This window comes from Epinephelus moara, chromosome 24, assembly GCF_006386435.1.
Source record: "Epinephelus moara isolate mb chromosome 24, YSFRI_EMoa_1.0, whole genome shotgun sequence".
Taxonomy (NCBI): Eukaryota; Metazoa; Chordata; class Actinopteri; order Perciformes; family Serranidae; genus Epinephelus; species Epinephelus moara.
The window spans coordinates 9,266,161-9,285,809 of record NC_065529.1 but is presented as its reverse complement, the minus strand read 5'-3'; the positions used below and the strand labels follow the sequence as shown (position 1 = coordinate 9,285,809).

The 19,649-nt window shown below is 42.6% G+C and overlaps 1 protein-coding gene across 1 annotated transcript in view; it reads right to left on the bottom strand.

Annotated features, from left to right (window-relative positions):
• Window positions 1-19,649, bottom strand: part of elk4 (ETS transcription factor ELK4) — a 44,969-nt gene that overhangs the window by 16,461 nt on the left and 8,859 nt on the right. The window contains exon 2 of the mRNA XM_050036940.1: window positions 12,748-12,962. Coding sequence (XP_049892897.1) covers window positions 12,748-12,954 — 207 coding nt within the window. The 5' untranslated portion in view covers window positions 12,955-12,962. The remainder of the gene's footprint in view (window positions 1-12,747; window positions 12,963-19,649) is intronic.

Here is a 19,649-nt window from a genome sequence, read left to right as displayed (position 1 = left end):
ACGTGGGACAGCTCTGTCCTTCCTGTCTGTACCAATCGAGCAGCCACTAATGCTGCAGCCAAACATACCAGAGCAGCCCTGCCCAGAACGCCCACAGGGTCAGACTTTGCTTCTGCCAAAACCACAAGCAGAGTGGGAGACAGACAGATCTCTCCCTCTCTTCCACATGTCACCGAGCAGTGGACTTTAAGCATTCTGAGATGTAATTAAGTTGGTTTTTGCTGTTAGCTGGTGCACACTTTGGTGCAGCTGTCTCGAAGAAACAGTCCCCTCAGAGTCTCTAGCTGCTGCTTCAAAACAATTTAGGCATCATGTAATTAGTGTAATGATAACTGACTATTAAAGATCTGATCTCATTCAAGTGTGCATACCACACCATCTGATGAAACTCATTTTTTAGAAACTGCAAGTGGGGCACAAAATATTAGGGTGCTCACGCCCCGAAGCATCCTTACAGCTGTGCATCTGTGCCAGGTTCATTCACTCAGTGGCAACAGTAATACGATATTTTCAAAAACAGCTCAAATAGAGAGCAGAAATATTCTGAAAAAGTGACGCAACATTTAGTTGTTAGCCAAATACTTGGCAAATGCTAATTTCACTTCTCCTAATGTGCCCATTTTAAAAATGATTGCTCCATAAACGGAGGGGAGCGGGTTTCACAGTGAAAGCTATACATCTTTAAGGTGCTGCAAATGGTTATATGATTTTTTTATACTGGACATTATTTTAGGCATACAACTTCAATTCATTTTTGATTACACCCCCTTGATTCACCAGTGTTTAACTGTGCCACTGACAAATATTATTATAATCAGTATTTTGCTTGAAGTCGATGTAAACTAGAATTACCACTTTGCGGTTGTATGCCTCCATGGACCATTCAAGTTGCACTTATAATTTACATCCATGTCTGTGAAAACATGGATGCTTCACACACGTCTTCCCACCAAGAGTACAGATAATCCATACAATCAGCACAGTTTCAAGGTGAACACCCAAGATTAGAGTCACCAATTCAGTATCTGACCAAATGTCTCCCCTTCTGTTCCTACGTTATGATGTTGAATGATGGCCAAAAAAAGGTTTTCACAGAACATTTTGATGTCACAGTGAAGTTGACCTTGGACCTTTTGGATGTAAAATATCATCACGTCATCATTTTATCCTATTAGACATTTCTGTCATAATTTTGTCATAATCAGCATCAGAGGCCACAGTGTCCTTGACCTTTGACCACCAAATTCTAATCAGTTCATCATTCCAAGTGGACATTTGTGCCAAATTTAAGGAAATTCCCTCAAGTTGTTCTTGAGATATTGACAAGATATTCACAGAGGATAGGACAGATGGACGGACTTACAACTGCAAAACAAAATGCCTGATCTTGTGGCTCTGCACTGTAGTGGCCACACTAACATGGGAGTCCACATCAGTGAGGACCTCACCTGGACACTCAACACCACACAGCTGGTCAAGAAGCTCAACAGTAGTACTTTCTGAGGAGGCTGAGGAAGTTTGGCATGTCGGCCAAAATCCTCAGCATCTTCTACAGCTGCATTGTGGAGGGCATCCTGACTAGCTGCATCACTGCGTGGTACGGCAGCACTACTGCTATGGACCGCAAAAACGTGCAGAGAGTGGTGAAAACTGCTGAGAAGATCACTAGGCCCTGATCACTGATGACTGCCCTCTCTGCAGAGCACCTACCACCGCAGAGTCCACTGGAGAGCTGCATCCATACTCAGGGACCCCACCCACCCCCAGCATGGACTGTTCAAACCTTAAAGTCACACTCAGTACGTTTACATGCACAGTTTAATTCCACTTTTAATCGGAATGAAAGGCCATTCCGATTAAAAGTGGTCATGTAAACGGTCATTCCGATTGAAAATTAAATCCGATTAAAGGGGGTGGTTTATTCCGTTTGTCATTCTGAATGAAAGAATTTTGTGTGCATGTATACACTCATTCCTCTTTATGTTCATTCCGGTCTTTCTGCGCATGCTCTTTTCCTTGCCCTTCTGGCGCGATGACGTATATAGCGCGCATAGCAACGGGCTGCATAGCAACGGGCTGAGATAGAGCAGTCGGACTCGTTGCACTCACCGGTTTCCATTCGCCACAGCACGGTCTTCTACCTCCCTTCTCCTCCTCAACAGATGAAGCATTAGCAGAACAAGGTTGTTGTCGTACTGCTGCTTCAAGAATATAAGCAAAACAAGCCCGAAAAAGGCACTAAGAACGGCGTCGTCAAGCATCTTGTTATCCGGAGCGAGGACTACAGTGTTTTCTTCCGGTAAATGTAAACACGCAACATCCGCCCCGCCCCCTATCCAATCAGAGACCTTCCCTGCCCCAAACCTTGCGCAGACCCGAATAAAGGCGATTGAACTGATCTCCCATGTAAACCCTCATTCGGAATGAATATTTCCCATGTAAACTACCTGGAAAGACTTTAATTCCGAATGATTTCATTCAGATTTATTTCATTCCGAATGAGAAACCATCATGTAACCGTAGCCACTGTGTAGGAATTTTTCCCATCTAACGTTGAAATCATATATTGCATTCAAACGGATAGCACACTCTAGCGCCTCACTGTTTCAAACGCGTATTGCACCAACAGTAGCCGCTGTGTACCAAAAAGCTATGATAACATTGATGAAACCATGTCATCCGATACTTCATGGAGTATTCATTCAGGCTCCTACACAGACACACGCAACGCAAGTTGACAAACCCCGTCCTCACCATGCTGGCTGTGTTTACAACATAGGACTGTTGTCCCGTGATGCTTCATATGCATGATCCTGCATTATGCTCAAAGAGTGGGACTTTGTTATGCTGCAGTAGTGCCGGGGTAGTAGCAGTTGCTACTACTACTAGTTACTCCTCTTCTTCGGCTTCTCAGTCACGCAGCGCTGGTCTGGCTCTCAACGACAACGCCGAAGGCGGGGCTGTATGTCCCCTGCTGGCGGATGTATTCTGAAGATGGTGAAACGTTATGGAACCCCCCAGTTGACATACCCACACAATGTACAAACAAATTTGAAATTCTCCTTTTACGAGAATAAATCAGATTATCGGTGGAGGTAATAGTACACCAATGACGACATATTTATGAATGCAGACTTTGATTTTTGCCAATAAACAACTGAAAATGTTACACAATGTCCCTTTGAGCAGGTCAATTCATACAAATATCTGGGGGTTCACACTGATAATGAGTTAAGCTGGCACACGCAAGTGGCAAGTGTCTGTGCCCGAATCCACCAGCGCCTGCATTTTCTCTGCCGACTCAGTGTTTGAGTGTTTGGTGTCTGTAGGAATATTATGTTGATTTTCTACAGAGCAACCATTGAGTCTGTGTTACGGTATGGCATTACCAGCTGGTTCAGCAACTGTTAAGTCAAAAGCTCAGATACTAAATCTGATAAAAACGGCAGGGAAAATCATTGGTATGGCAGCACCTGTAACTCCCCAAGACCTGTTTGAACAAACAACCCTCAGACTTGCAGACAATATTTTATCTGATACATCTCATGTACTGCACTCTGAATATCTTTTACTAAACTCAGGAAGGAGGTACAGAGTTCCGCTATGTAAACATAACAGATACAAACACTCGTTCATTCCATTGTCAGTGAAGCTGAAGTTTTAAGGTCAAGTGAGCAGAAATTGCACTGACATGCTGAATTGCACTTTTATGTGATTCTGTTGACCATTTATTTATTACGTAATTGTTTATTTTTTATTGATGACTAATGTGAGTGGAATGGGTTGTTTGTGGGTGTAATGTGTTGTCTGTGCAGCAGACCCCTCTGTCCAAGACAAATTTCTCCCAAGGGAGACCAATAAAGACACTATGACTTAATCAGTGATTGTCAGCTGAGATTCATAAAGCAAGACAAACAAACAACAGCAACAAACGTGTATTATAGCTTTATAATGGCTGAATAATATCAGAAATCAATCAATGCGGCTGCTAACATTACCTGGCGATGTATCATGCGTATTGGCCAAGTTTTGCAAGAGAAAATAACAACACATGGAAAATAAAATGCTGTAGTCAATTTGTTTAAGCGTTAGCTTCATTTAGGGATGTAACGATTATCGGTAAAATGATAAAGGGTCAAATTCCCACGGTTAGTATTACTGTTTCAAATTTTAATTATCATTAAAACCGTGGTTGATTACCGCACTTTGAAAAACTCATGGTGATACTGCTCATTGCCTGGAAAAGCAGCAGCAGTCCCTCAGACGCAGGTGCGCATGCACAGTTTGCCATGCTTGACCTCTGAAAACATGGCAGAAGGCACCGAAGGCAACTGCATGGACAGTGCTCCGGAGATTTTTTTCCCGCTCTAAAAGGACAAAGTCTGAAGTCTGGACGTATTTTGGATTTTATAAGGATGCTGAGGGGAAACTAATTGAAGATAGTCACCCTGTCTGCAGAAAATGCAGGGAAAAAAAGTCTCCGCGAAGGGGGGTAACACTTCAAATTTGATGAGCCATCTCCGTGACCAACACCCACAACTATACAGCGAGTGTAAGGTAAGTTAACTTTTAGCTGAATGCATGATGTGGGGACTTCGGAATAGTGGAAAATGTCAGAGTTTGTCTGTCTAACTCTCCCATAATTTGTCAATAAAGGAAATAGAAGTTTTAAGTGTTACCTAACGTTACTCCTGTAAAAATACATGTTATTGGGTGCAATGGGCGAGTAGTGTCTGCAGGTCTCTGCACACGACACATACAGCAGCAGAACAGCAGGTTGTGTTTCCGCTATGTACGGCCGCTGCTACTTAATTATTACCGACGCTGCTTCAGAATTGGGGCAGACGCACAATAATTACAGTAGAGATGCATGTTTAGTCCGTTTCTGCTCCGGCACGGCACTAGCCCCACTCTGCTGCAAATATACTCTGTCATAGCTCCGGCTGCCAGAGCCCGAAGCCCAGAGCACAGCGCATCAATTTCTCACAGAAGCAACAAGAGGGACAGGAAGTCCGACACAGATCTGGTTAATTTTCAGAATAAAACGTTCCGTGTTAAAAACAAATCCTAGAGGAAGCACTGCAACGTGTTTTGCTTTTACAGGAGTAACGTTAGTGTGTGTGCGTATGTGTGTGCGTGCGTGTGTGTGTGTGTGTGTGTGTGTGTGTGTGTGTCTGCGTGTGTGTGTCAGTCAGATGATAACAATAATAATAATAATAATAATTTAATAATAATACATTTGCTGCAGCAGGCAAACCCAGTGATGCTACTGCTACTACATCCTCATCTACAGTGACACAAATGATACAGAGCGCATTTCAAAGGCAGCTGCTTATGCACCTACATCGAAATTTGCTAAAGACCTCACTGCAGCCCTCTCATATTTTATTGCAAAGGACAAAGGACAGTGCCCCAAGGAACTGTTTCTGCACCATTCGTCTTCACCCTCTACACCTCTGATTTCCGGTTCAATTCTGGCTTCTGCCACCTCCAAAAGTTTTCCGATGACTTCCCTATAGTCGGATGCATCAGCAATGATGACAAGGAGGAGTAACGAGGACTAATTGAGAGCTTTGTCACATGGAGCAAACGAAACCACCTTCAACTCAACATCAACAACCGGAGGCAACCTGCCCCAGTCCCCACCCAGGGCGAGGAGGTGGAGATGGTGGACTCGTACAAGTACCTTGGGGTCCAAATCAACAATAAACTGGACTGGACTCATAACACAGATGCCCTCTATAGGAAAGGACAGAGCAGGATGTTCTTCCTGAGGAGACTCAGATCGTTTGGCGTCTGTAGTGGGCTCCTCAAGACCTTCTACCAGTCTATGGTTGCCAGTGCACTCTTCTTTGCTGTAGTGTGCTGGTGGGGTGGAGTTAAGACTGTTGAGGTCAACAGGCTCAACAAGCTTGTGAGGAAAGCCCGCTCTGTGGTGAGACTGGACCTGGACAGTCTGGAGACAGTGGCTGAGAGGAGGGTGAAGGACAAAATCTGTGCAATCCTGGACCCTTCTCACCCCCTGCACGACGAGCTGTTGCTGATGGGCAGCTCATTCAGCCAGCGGATTATCCCACCCAGGAGCAGAACTGAACGATTCAGACACTCCTTTGTGCCCACCGCCATCAGACTGTACAACAGTGGTTTCGCTTAAGCTACATCCAGCTCTGAACGGACCTATCTTGCATCCGTCCAATATGACACTTTGTCTGCCATTTTTTAGTCACTTTATTCATCTGATGTAGCAATTTTTATTGATGTAGCAAGTAGGGATGGGCATCAATTTTCGATTATCGATGATTGATTGTTAAGGCTTTTGATCGATCACAAATAATTTTGATCGATAGTCGCAGTGTTTCCGCTGGGCCTACGAGACCCCCCGCCCGGTGAGCACGGCGGCTCGCCAGACGGAGGCTCCCATCGCTCTCCAAAGCCTCGGCGGCTTCCCTTGAGCCTCTGAAAACACTACGCCATTGAAAGACGGAGGTTTCGCTGAATACTGAAGCCTGTAACCCCTGGCAACGGTTGTAAACACCCAGGGGTGAACTGCGCATGCGCGCCATTCTTCCTCTTTGGCCTGGGGGGTTGAAGCTCAAAACTAGGGCAGCTACACTCTCTTGCGGCGACAGTCTGACTCTGCACTGCACTCTTTTGTTTTCTCTCTTTTCAAATACTTGCTGCGCCCTCGGCTGAATTACATCAATATGAAACAGCAATTGTAATATATTTCTAAGCTTTTAAAATCAAAATAAAATAAATAACAATAATAAATATTTATAAAAGTCTGTACTTTCCATTAATTAATTTCGCTCCGCGGTAGCCTGCCCTACGTCATGACCAACAGGTTTCCGTAGTTAATGCATGCAGCCGGACAACATGTCGAAGCGGGTCAAACGAAGCGTGGTGTGGGATCATTTTGAGTTAAGAGACGACGTGGCTCATTGCAAACACTGCACCGCGACATATAAATACAACACGGCGACGACTCCGATGATGTACCATCTGCAAACAGTACATCTAACCCTGATGAATGCATCGCCTAACGTTACACCTTCTCAGCCTTGCATCTCCTCACATCTAGTGCCACGCGGGAGGCCGTGTGATGCACGGCGACAAGAAAATATCACCGGGGCCATCTGCAAAATGATAGAAACGGATATTTAAGTTTTGTCCAGGGCAAGGGCTTTCGTGCTCTGATGCAAATGGTTGAGCCAGCATATCCAATTCCTTCACGACGTTCAATCACAAGGCGCATGGACATTCGCTACGAGGAGTCGAAACAACGTCTGCTAATGAAGCTAGCTACCGCTGACAAGGTTGCGATAACTACAGACTGCTGGACTGCACTCACAGCGGAGAGTTACATGACTATCACCTGCCACTTCATTGGAAAAGATGACTGGCAAGTCACCTCCGCTGTCCTGCTCACTGAAAGCCTGCCAAGTCACCACACAGCTGACATCCTAGCTGAAAAATTAAACGAATCTGTAGCCCAGTGGGGAATTGAAGGCCGAGTTATTGCATGCGTCCACGATAACGCTGCAAATATAGTGGCTGCCAACAGACCCGACAAAGTCAACTGGATCTCCATTGCCTGCTTCGCCCACACCCTCCAGCTGGCAATACATGATGGTTTTGCACTGTACTTGCATCGTGTCATTTCTGCAGCTGGCAAACTCGTTAGCCACTTTAACCACAGCACCATGGCGACCAAAGCGCTGCAGAAGAAACAGGAGCAGATGGGTCTCCCAGCACACCGGCTTATACAGTCGTGTAAAACCCGCTGGAACAGCGTGTGCGACATGTTCAACCGTCTCAAGGAGCAGCGTTGGGCTGTTGCCGCTGTCCTGTCGGACCGCACGGTGACCAAGCTCCAGGACGCCAGGGTCCAAGAGCTGAAGGACGAGTACTGGCAACTGATGGAGGAGACACAGCCCGTGCTGACAGCGCTGAAGACTGCCACTACGGTCACGTCTGGGGAGAAAGAGGTCTCCGTTTCCAACACATATCCAGTCACTTACAGGTATTTTATCTAATTCTTCGTTTTCTTTCTTTTTTTAATTTTCTTTTTTTTAATTTTATATTTTATTTTTTTCTCCTTTTTAACTTATTAATTTCACTTACTATGCCTAACGTTACAGCCTCCTCAACACCCATCTCCTACCAAATGAAGATGACTCGGCCCGATGCGCTGAATTCAAGGCCAGAGTGCGCTCTTCCCTCAGCAACCGAATGAAGGTAGGCTATGTTAATAAGCTTAGTTTAACTTATTTGACATTATTCGCATTTTCACATAATAAATAGCTAATGATGATTTAGAGGCGGTGAATGATTGTGATTAGATTTATTTATTTATTTGTTTATTTATTTATTTTTACAAATTCAAGTCTACCGTCAGGCTACAGCGTTTTCATTTTATTTTTTTCTGATTTGCCAATTGATTCTTTATTTTCGTTATTTATTCAGGTCGAATCTGAGGAGCTGATGTCATCTGCCCCCATGATTTCATCGATGCTGGATCCACGCCATAAGCATCTCAGCTTTCTTACGGATACACGGAGAGAGGCTGCAAATCACAAACTGTTGGAACTTGGGCAGATGGAAGAGCCAGAGCCTATCCCGCCGTCTGGAAATGAGGCTGTATCGTCCGACTTCGGCTCTCCTCCGGCTCTCCTCCGGCTCTCCTCCGGCTGAGGACTCGGAGGAGAGCAGCGAGGCCGAGGACACAGGAGCCCCAGCAGCACCTCCTCGGGTCAGCGCCATGGCACAACTCCTCGGGGAGCAATACGCAGCAAGCGCTGCTGGGTCTGACATCGAAACAGAAGTTAAAAACTATATGAGGGAGCCTTCCGCAGGACTGAATTGCGACCCAGCTGACTGGTGGAAATCAAATGAAGGCTGGTTTCCCAGGTTGGCAAAGCTAGCGCGTACATACCTCTGCATCCCCGCAACCTCGGTTCCCTCAGAGCGGGTGTTTTCAGCGGCTGGATTGACCGTCACCAGGCTTCGATCGCGTCTTACCCCTGAACATGTGAACATGCTGATCTTTCTTAATAAGAATCAATAGCCTGAGCCTCTTTTTACCTTTTTCAACTGGACGTTATTGTTGGAGAATACCAAAGTTTGACAGTCATCCTGTTATCCCGTTTGTGAGTATTAAGGAAAAAAGAAAAAAAAATCCTGTTTGTGAGTAACGTTAACTGTTTTATTGGCTTCACGTGCTATAGCTGCCTTGTTTTAAAATTAGGCTGCCATATTAGTCTACATGCACAAATAATTTAGATTCTTAATTGACATGCAATGTGTTGTCTTAATTTGAATGTGAAGAGTAACGTTATGCCTAATGTTATGCCTCCGTCTGAACTCCCGGCTCGTGCCGCTGCGGCTGACTCTGTTTAAATTTAACATTTTATTTACTGCCTTCACTTTTTATTAATTGAAATTAAGTTTAACATTTTGCTCACTGTTTAATATTTTGTTGAACTGTCTGGGTGTGGATCGTGTCTCAGTTTGAGTGTTGTCTCCATGCCTAATATAGCTTGCGGGGGCTTAAGCACAAGTTTAAACTTGTTTTTTGAACAAGTAAAATAAAGATTCTATCGAGGAAAACATGCTTTATTTGTTATTTCTACCGTAGGCATCATTTTAATGGCGAAAAAGCTTATCAATTAATCGATAATTGATCGTTAATTTTTTTGATAATCGAATAATGAATTTTGATCGCTTGCCCATCCCTAGTAGCAAGTTTACTTTATCTTTTATTTATCTATTATTATCTTTAATTTTTACTTTTTATTTTTTCTCTTTAATCTTATTCTATTTAATGTCCTTTGATGTTGGCTTGTGCTGCTGTGATACTTGAATTTCCCCCCTGGGAAATCAATAAAGTATATCTTATCTTATCTTATGATGCCATTCCAAATCGTTGAGAGGCCTGGCTTTCTGAGGCTGATGAGGGTTGCTGTGCCTCACTACAAAGTTCTGTCACCATACCAGTTCTGTAAGACTACATCTAGTCTTGAGCACTGAATGTAAAGAAACGTATTCTTGGTTCTTATCTACAATTTGCACAAAGTGCAGTTACCTCTTATGGCCATAAGGTGCCATCTTTAATGCACATTTGTATGTTTGATGTTTACATGTTATTATTATTGTTGTTGTTAGTATTTATTTTACTCTAAAGTCACAGAGTCATACTTTTGACAGCTTCGTGCAGGGGGTTCCACCATGTTCAACTGAGCAAGCAGCTGAGTTTACAGACAATAGATGCATCATTTGATCTGTCACAACAGTTAAAGTGCACACTGCAGACAAATGTTTTTGCAATTAAAGCAATAAAAATGTTGAATTTTCAAAACAGGAAACAAATTTGTTACTCATTTGTCTCATTTCAGAAACTTTATTATTTTCTCTTATATTACTCTTGCCCTTAAAAAAAGCTAAAGTAATTTAATGAAAACACGCAGTATTTCTTATCCAATTACGCAATACATCACCAGAATAATTGAAAGAACACTCAATTACTAAAAGAATCGATAGCTGGAGACCTAGGCGACACCCACTCAGTCAAGGACTTATGGACTTAGCTATAGCGCTAAAAGTGAGCTGTCATGGTCCAGGCAAAAACTTTAGATAACACATGTTAAAAAGAACAATACAATGAGACACAGTCCCCAGCAGGAGGGAGCTGCTTTCTCTGGAGCTGCACCTACTGATTATTTAGTACAACCCTCCCCTCTTCAGCTCAGGTCTGGGATGTACATCCCCGTGTGACTGGTAGAGGCTGCACCACCACCGGCCACTATCAGAGCAAGTTCCACCAATGATGGTGTGTAAAATGTCTTCTCAGTGTTGATTAATCAGCCAAACTGAAATTGGGCAATATCTGGAAAACACCCTCTAATTTTACTCTAAAACCTGCAGTTCTAAAACCAGGCCTGAGGACAATCCTGCAATTGCCAGCACCATTATATCTGTGAAGATGTTCCTCAGCAAAAAACCTGCGTAACACCATCCCAAACACATCCCTTCTCAGAACTTTAGTTTCTCAGAATTTTCAGTTTCCAAAACTTGTAATGATTTTAATCTTTTTCTGCCAGCCTACAAGGGCTGGCTATGGATGAAATCAAAAGAAGAATAAGAGGAAAAAACATAAGACTTTAATTAAGGCTCCAGCCTACCAACCACATTTTGGCCAATCCAACAGCCACCCGCAACTTTTGGCCAACTGTATGGACATTGTTCTGCCCACAGATGCCAACATCAGATGTTCAAAAACAGCTGAGAAGGCTGTGATTAGTTAGATGTTGGACAAAGTTGGAGGACAGCACATGCTTATGGTTTGGGTCAGGGGTAGGAAGTACTGGGGAGGTAGTTAAACAGTCAGTACATTTACATGCAGGCAATAGTCGAGCTAAGCTCATAGCTCGGCTAATCAGTCAAGTCGGAATTCTCGTCTTGTATGAGAATACATGCAGAAGAGAAAATCGAATTTCTGACCAAGTATGTCTCACTCCGCCCCAATAGCCAGCGCTGTGTCATTTTTAATATAGTGCGTATTGAATTAGTTCTGGTTCTTGTTCATAAACTTTTTTAGATAAATTTGAGTTTCACGCTTTCCTACCATCCATAAACTTCAAAATGTTTGGCTCCTTTAGCTGTCGGAGCATGAATGTAGTTTCCTCGTCCGTCCAGGAGTGCATCTTCTGCTTCTTGGTCGCTGTGGTGTTTGTTAGTCTGTTTTTCCAGGAGTTACTGCACTGCTATAGGGTTGTCAACAAATATTCTAAATTCTAATTTAAATTCGAATTTGAAAAAAAAAATGGACCATCAAATGTGAAATGAAAAAACACCAGCACAACTGTCCTCTTTGCGAGTGGGCGATGGCCTGGGCCGCTGCACTGAACACACTGCATGACGGGTCAGAGAGGGGGGGCGAGCGAGAGGTCCGCGGTCATTTATAATGTAATGTTTGTTTGTAATTGTTTTATGTGTTTTAATGAGTAGGTATGCAAATGTTTTCAAAGACGTTTATGTTGAAATAAAAATACCTGCAAGTAGTTATGTTTCCTTGCATTAATACATATACAAGTATGTTTCCTCGTATTAGTTTGCCCTCTTGTGGACATAATGCGAGGAAAAAAATATATATTTTTTCGAATGGTTCGAACCTATGAGTTATTTTTAGAAGGAATATTTGAACGTTATTTTTGAGCAATTTTGACAGCCCTACACTGCTATATACTGAACTGCTGTTAAGTCATCTCCTTCTTCTTCCGGGTGAAAGCCTGCGAAAGAAAAAGTGGTGCATGCGCAGAACGCCGAGTCCGATTCCAGTCAGACTAAGTGGATACATGCAGCAATAGTTCGATTTTCAATCGAATTATCTAGGTGTGTTATTCAAGCTACGGCTAGTCCAATTTTAGTCGGAATAAGCTGTTATGCATTTAAAAGTCCGGTTTCAGTCCGACTAAGCCAATAATTCTCAAGCTGCATGTAAACGTACTGAGTGTGTCCAATCAGCTTTCCTATGGAAATGACAAGGCTGTGAGGTGTGGAAAAAAACACAGTGTGGAGCTCAGGCAACAGCTGGCTGATGGTTGACCCAATATTGGTCTTGTGGTGACAGCATAGTTACTGTGTTATGTAAACCTTAAATACCAAAACACTAAGTTTAAGGATGAAATACAGTGCAGTGATGTTCCATCAGCCGTGTATCCCACAGAAGAGAAGATCTCAAGTGCTTACCTTGTCGTAGTAGTATCTGAGAGCCCTGCTGAGTTTGTCATAGTTCATATTGGGCTTGTTCTTGCGGGCTCCCCACAGTCGGGCCACTTCCTCTGCCTGCAGCAGTTTAAATTCCCCTTCTTCATTGGTCCAGCAGATTAGCTGCTCATTACTGGAATCCAATAGGAGCTGGAGAAGGAACTGCCACAAGGTGACAGAGTTGTCCATGTCTCTCACTGAAAAAAGGTAGAGCAGAAAAATCATTTGCCTTTTGAACTGCTGCTCACAGCATAACAATATAGGGTTGTATAAACTTGGACACTACACTAAAGTCAGTTCAGTAAGTTGCTTATTCAGAGAGTAGTGTCAGCTCAATGAGCACCAAATCTGATCCCAACTTGAGCAATAGGAAAAGTTTTGTTCATGGTCATCCTCACCTGTATCTTTACAACAGGGTTCCTACACATTTTAGCCAACAAAGATGATAGTCTGATACTGTATGATTGTACTACAGCAGCCTCCCACTCAAGCTAATGTTAGCTATCCATCAGTAGTACCTGTCTCCAGTATCATTTAGTGATTTACCACACTGACAGTAAATAATCACATATCTCATGTGCTTCAAATCTTAGTGTCAAAGTCTTGGTTAACCTGCTACACAACAGTTTTTTGGGATTTTCATGTCACTCTTCCAATGTGACACGTTTCTTTCCCCAAAAGGGGGTATAGCCTTGGTGAAGTTTTAAATGGTCACACAGCGCAGCACTAGATTTTGAATTAGTATTACAAGGATCTAGAGTTTCAAGGTATACCATGATATAAAAGCTGGCAGTTATCATAGCGTGTATATTCGCTTATCTATTATACTGAGAAAAAAAAAATGCAACTGGGCAGTTATTTTTCGAAGGGGAGACTTTTTACTTGTACTTCCATTGACAAAATGGTTTCAAGTTTCAATTATAGTAAGAAAACGTTTGTTCAGCCAAAAATAACCCTTCCATTTTCATTCCTTTGAGGGTCATTCTGACTGATGATAAGATAAATTCTGTAATACCAGAGACGGTTATCATACCGTGAAAGTCTCATACTGTTCAGGGTTCAACGCTAAGGTTTTTTTTCACTTGCCCGGTTGGGCAAGTTGGTCAGAGATCTACTTGCCCGAAGTCAGTTTTTACTTGCCCTATAAAAATTGTTTAATTTAAGCGGCTATCAAATAACAAAGTCTGCAGTTATTTTGATGTTATGTAATCTTTATTTACACTGTATTTATTAATTAAAACCACATATGTCATGTATTGTAGCTTAATTCCTACACAAAAATGACAGTGTCAGGGCTTAAAGTGAAAAATTTGTCAATTGTTCTCCGTCTATAATTTTGCTTCCTACTTGAGCCATGCCCACCTCTATTTATTTTTCACCCCTCTCTCCAGTTCTGCTGTATTAACACCGGGTTTAATATATTTTGCTTCCATCTCTCTGCCCTGCTCTACTCTACTTCAACGCTACTTAGCTCTCTCTCTACTCTACCAGTAGACTACCACATCCACCTGTTGCACAAAACGCACACAGCAGTGTTTCCCCTAGGATGGAGTTGTAGCAGCGGAGGTGAAGCACACGCATGAAAAATAATTTTCACATGCGTGAAACTTTTTTGTATGCTTGCAAAGCACAGCCTGCTGGGATGTTTCTATGTATCTACTGGCACCAGAAGGGCTCTTTAGGACTAAGTACATACAGTACATGTGTGCACAGTATGAGCAGGTGAAATGTCTGTCTAGCTTACATATGAGGTGTCTCAAGATTTAGGAACATAGAATTTTATTGAATATAATAAAGTAAAAAGTCACTTGACATGCTGCTGTTTTGTGCTATGACCTATTTAAGTGTTGGAAGTTGTTATTTACGTGACAACACCTGGACGCAACACAAGCTCCGCATGAGTGCCGTGCTACGCTGCTGTGCGAGCAGCGTGTTTGTCTGTGCGTAACAGCAGTCTGTTGGTTATTTACACACTGTCCATTTCAATAACTTTGTCAGCTGACAAACTGCACCGGGCTCGGGGTCAGGTTTGGTCAGGAAAATGTGGCCCGAGCCGCTCTAGCGTGCTCACCTGTGTGTGTGGCGGAACTCAACCGTGCGCGATACAGAGAGCAGAGGAGAATTGTTAACGCGTGACCATGTAGAGACAGAAATGACACGATGGCATAACACCATAAATACTATATTGTTCTGTTATTATATGAAGCGTCCGTCGCGCAAAATTATATCAATGGGGGCTGTGGGCAGGACATTGTTACACAGCTGTGCCTGTGACTTCAGGCAGAGAGACCGCTGCATCAGAGCAGAAGAGCACGTTTTAAAATACATTTATTTTATCAATTAGTTATTAACTTTTACTATTTTTAGCAACTTGCCCGATCGGGCAAGTGAGTTGTTAGTTTACATGCCCGACCGTGAGTTTTACTTGCCCCGGGCAATCGGGCAATCCTTATTGTTGAGCCCTGCTGTTGCAACCCTACAAGGAACATGTTAAACATGTTTTGGGATCTTTATGAATATATTTTAAACAACCATAAATACAACGTCAAAACAAACTTTTCTTAAACATTTTGTTGATTCCAAACCATTTCCAGGCCTGGAGAGCAGTTCTTGTAATTTCATATCTTTTCCAGGAATTTCATGACCGTGGGAATACTGTTACAGACCTGGATAAACCACAGAGTCTGTTGGATACCCAAAAGTATGAGGCTGAAATTTGGTGCAATTGCTATAAATGGTTATTTCACAGCCAAGGAGTAAGAGGCTGTTTTATAGCACCAGATGCACTGTCTGGTTCAAACACTGTTCCGTGATGCAATTTCCACTTTTCAGGATGATAATGCCACCATACATTCTGCTGAACAAATTCAAGAGTGAACAGCTGGGCAAAGTCAAACATCTTCCGGGTTTTCAGCTTTTCAAGAACTTAGGCTGTTTAAATGGTAAAAAATGGTCATGATCTTGTTAGGTCAATCATACTGAAATACTATCACACATTGACGCATGACATCAAATTATTTATGTTAAGCTAATTATTGAAAAATAAAGAATTTTTAAAGAATAACATTCGTAAAGAAGTTACTTCAAAAAACAGGGCCAGAGGAAAGCTATTCTTAAAACACTCTGCAAGGATAAAAACCCTGACATAAGGACATCACTATATTTCTATGTACGGTATCATCATTACTACAGCTCCAAGTCATTTCACAAAGGACATTATGCACTTGACTACAGTATGTTCCACTACCAAAGGTCTTCAAATAGAGTGGTTAGAGACTCACAACCTGCCGAATGCTTGAACCCCTCACAATGTAAATCTGTTTGCTGTGACCATCAGCTGCTTAGAGATAATGATAACGAGCTCTCCTCCTACTGATTTCATGTTCTTTCTCTCCACATCCACTACTCTCAGTAGTGTAGTGGTAGTTGAGTGGGCAGAGCTTTTGTTGTTTTGCAAATGCCTTGTCAGTAGATTGACAGTAACTGAAAACACAAGAAAATAAATTGAAAAGGAAATGGAAGCAAAAACTCAATTATTGTAATTACTCTGAAACATATTGCTTAATGTAAATTAATTATATGATATTATATATTTTATATGACAAAATATATGTATTTTTTGGTAATTTTTATTTTATTTAAAACTTTACGTTGTAAGTATTAAAAAGTTGGACGCACAATTTGTGGACTGTGAAAACAAACGATATCTGCTCATAGAATATTATCTTAATTGAGAGGAGCAAAAATAAAAAACACTGGTAATTCCAGAAATCAGTGGGTATGATCAAAATAATAACAAATTGTAAATACCAACAAAAATAAGAGGAAATGTGTTTGTTTATCACTTCCTGCATGAGACTGGTAAGCAAATTAGTATAGCTTTATCTCAACTAAGGTGCAAATCCCATCTGGCATTTTCTTTTTATATTTTTGAGTGCCTTTGCTACAGTCTATGCATCCTATGCTGAGTAAGCTTAAAGACTATATATACGGACCTCCAGTTCCGGTTTAGAGGGGATGGCAACTTAGAAAGAGATCTCTCGACAAGAGTAATCAAACTGCCCCAAAGTAAATTAACTAACCGGTGAAGTGCACGAAAACAAGGGAGAGGGGGCACAAATGACGTCCAAAAAGAACCGGAGAGGTAAAAAGTCAACTATCGAACAAGTTGAAGACGACGAGATGCAGCTAACAGAAGAAGCTAACGTTAGCTCTCCTGGGGCTAGCCGGGGTGCCTCTCCCTTCAATTTAAACTGACATCTTTAGAAGTGTACTCGAGGAGGGAAACACTCAGACTATATGGGGTCCCGGAGGGAGCTGAGTCTGGATCACAATCTATGATCCATTTTGTGGAGAAGAAACTTAGGGAGAATCTCAGCATCCCCACAACAGCATTACAGATCCAGAGGGCGCACAGAGCATTATCATCTCCCCCACCAGACGGCTAACAGCTCAGATCTATCCTGGTAAAATTCCTGTGCTTCACTGTTAAATTTTTTTTTAATTTAATTTTTAATTTTATATACTTTATTAATCCTCGAGGGGAAATTCAATTTTTCACTCTGTTAGTCAATTACACACAGGTCCGAACACACATATGCACAAACAGGACCTATACATGCACTAAGTGGAGAGATGTCAGAGTGGGCTGTCCATGACAGGCGCTCCGAGTGGTTGGGGGGTTCGGTGCCTTGCTCAGGGGCACCTCGGCAGTGCCCAGGAGGTGAACTGGCACCTCTCCAGCTACCAGTCCACGCTTCATATTTTGGTCTGGATGGGGACTTGAACAGGCGACCCTCCGGTTCCCAACCCAAGTCCCTATGGACTGAGCTACTGCCGCCCCTGCCTTCTTAAAGAAGAAGTGCTTAGGCTGGCATGGCAGAAGAAAGGTTTTATGTGGAACAACAACAAGATAAACCTCGACCACGACTATCCTTTTTTGGCCATGGGGAAGGAATACGCAAAGGCACGGAGGATCCTGAAAGAGAAAAATCTGCGTTTCCGGACCCTCTATCCAGCCTGCCTGAAGGTGTTTTATAAAGAAGGAGTGAAAACCTACAACGCGGTGGAGGAAGCGACGGCGGATACAAGCAGGGGCTGCAAGTATGCAGATGGGAAGAGAACTAATGTGACTTGAGGGGTTATGTCTATGATATGGACGACATGGTGAAATATAATCATTGTTGAGTCAAAATGGGTGGGGATTCTCTTTCGTGAGGGTGCTATCACAGTGGAAGGCCCCCTAGCTCAGAGAGTAAATAGGGGTATTCCTTCAAAGACTACGGGAAGCGGTGGAAGTGATTCACTGCTGGAAGTGTGGTCAGGAGCATTCATGCTTCAGTTATACACCATATATTTCTATTTATTCTTTACTTCTTATTTCATATGTTGTTTAACTAAGGGGGGTTTGCCTGCTGCTGTCGGGGGGATGTTGTGCGTTCAGTTAATACAACTACATGCAAAATGAGCCAGTGAAAATTATTTTTTTTTACTGTAAATGGGGTTCTGAATGTGATTAAGATGAGTAAGATATTATCTAAACTAAAGAAAGAAAAAGCCCAGATTGCCTTACTTCAGGAAACACAAATGAACCAAGCGGATCACTTAAGGTTGAAAAGAAAGGGTTTTTGAATTGAAATATAATAAATAAATTATGGAATTGTAACTGCTGACAGGTGATTTAAGTCCACGTGCCAGTTTATTAACTCAGTGTCTGAAAGTCTGAGGGAAGAGTTGTGAAGTTTGATGGCCACAGGCAGGAATGACTTCCTGTAGCGCTCTGTGGTACATCTCAGGGGTAATGAGTCTGTCACTCCTGTGTCTAAACAGCACATCATGGAGTGGGTGGGAGATATGGGACAACAGGTGTAAGAATATTTACTTTCTTGATATTTTTGTGAAGTTATTTTGTTAATTAGACTTAAAAAACAAGTGAGCTTGTGAAACAGCTGAAACTAGACACACCTGGGCCCTATTTCAGAAAACAGGATTAGAGAAAACTCTGAGTATGTTGAGCCTGAGATGAGGGAAACTCAGAGTTTTCTGTTTCACAAAGCCAGCTCTGCAAAAACCTGAGTCAGTTACTATGGCAACATACTCCGTGAAGCAAACCTGGCTCGCAGGTTTGCTTCATCTAAGCCGGAGGCTGAGCGTGTAGCAGGTAGAAGAAACATGGCGTGTCTTAGGCTTGTGCCAGTTTGAAAATTTTCCAACCGGTTTGATTTAAAGCCAAATATCTAACCAAACCGCAGTGTTTCCCATACATTCATTTATCTGTGGCGGTGCGCCACGAATAAATTATCTCCGCCACATATAGATTTTTCTGCTTTTGGCGCTACCTGTTCAACCTCGCTCATAAACACATTATAATGGGACTCACTGTCTGTGAATGTAGCTTGTCGTTACAATTCCGGTGCAATAGGTGGCGGTATGCATCGTAAAGACGCACTTAACGCACCTGGTCCGCCAGAAGAAGAAGAAGCAGACGTAGTAGCAAAACGGATCATGTTATATTAGCCTGTGTCTGTATTAACATAGCTGGAAGCTCAACATGTGCAGAGACACTAACTCACGCTGTTAGTAGGGTCCCGTAGCAGCTCGCCCCCCCTGTTAATCAATTACAGCGGCTCCACCGGCCCCGTCTCTCTGTTTTTTACGCGGCTCTTCTATTTTTGTCGCGCTACGCTCCCCTACGCGACCCTCCAGCAGATAAAAACTACATGAAATAGTGTGCTAAACGAGCACAATGTGTTTTTAAATGAATAAACCATTATCAGAGGTGATATGTGATGATTTTTTTTTCACGCATTTACCCATGTTTATCCGTGACATTGTGTAAATGTCCGTGGCGGACATTTGAAAGCGAGTAGATGACAAACAGTACA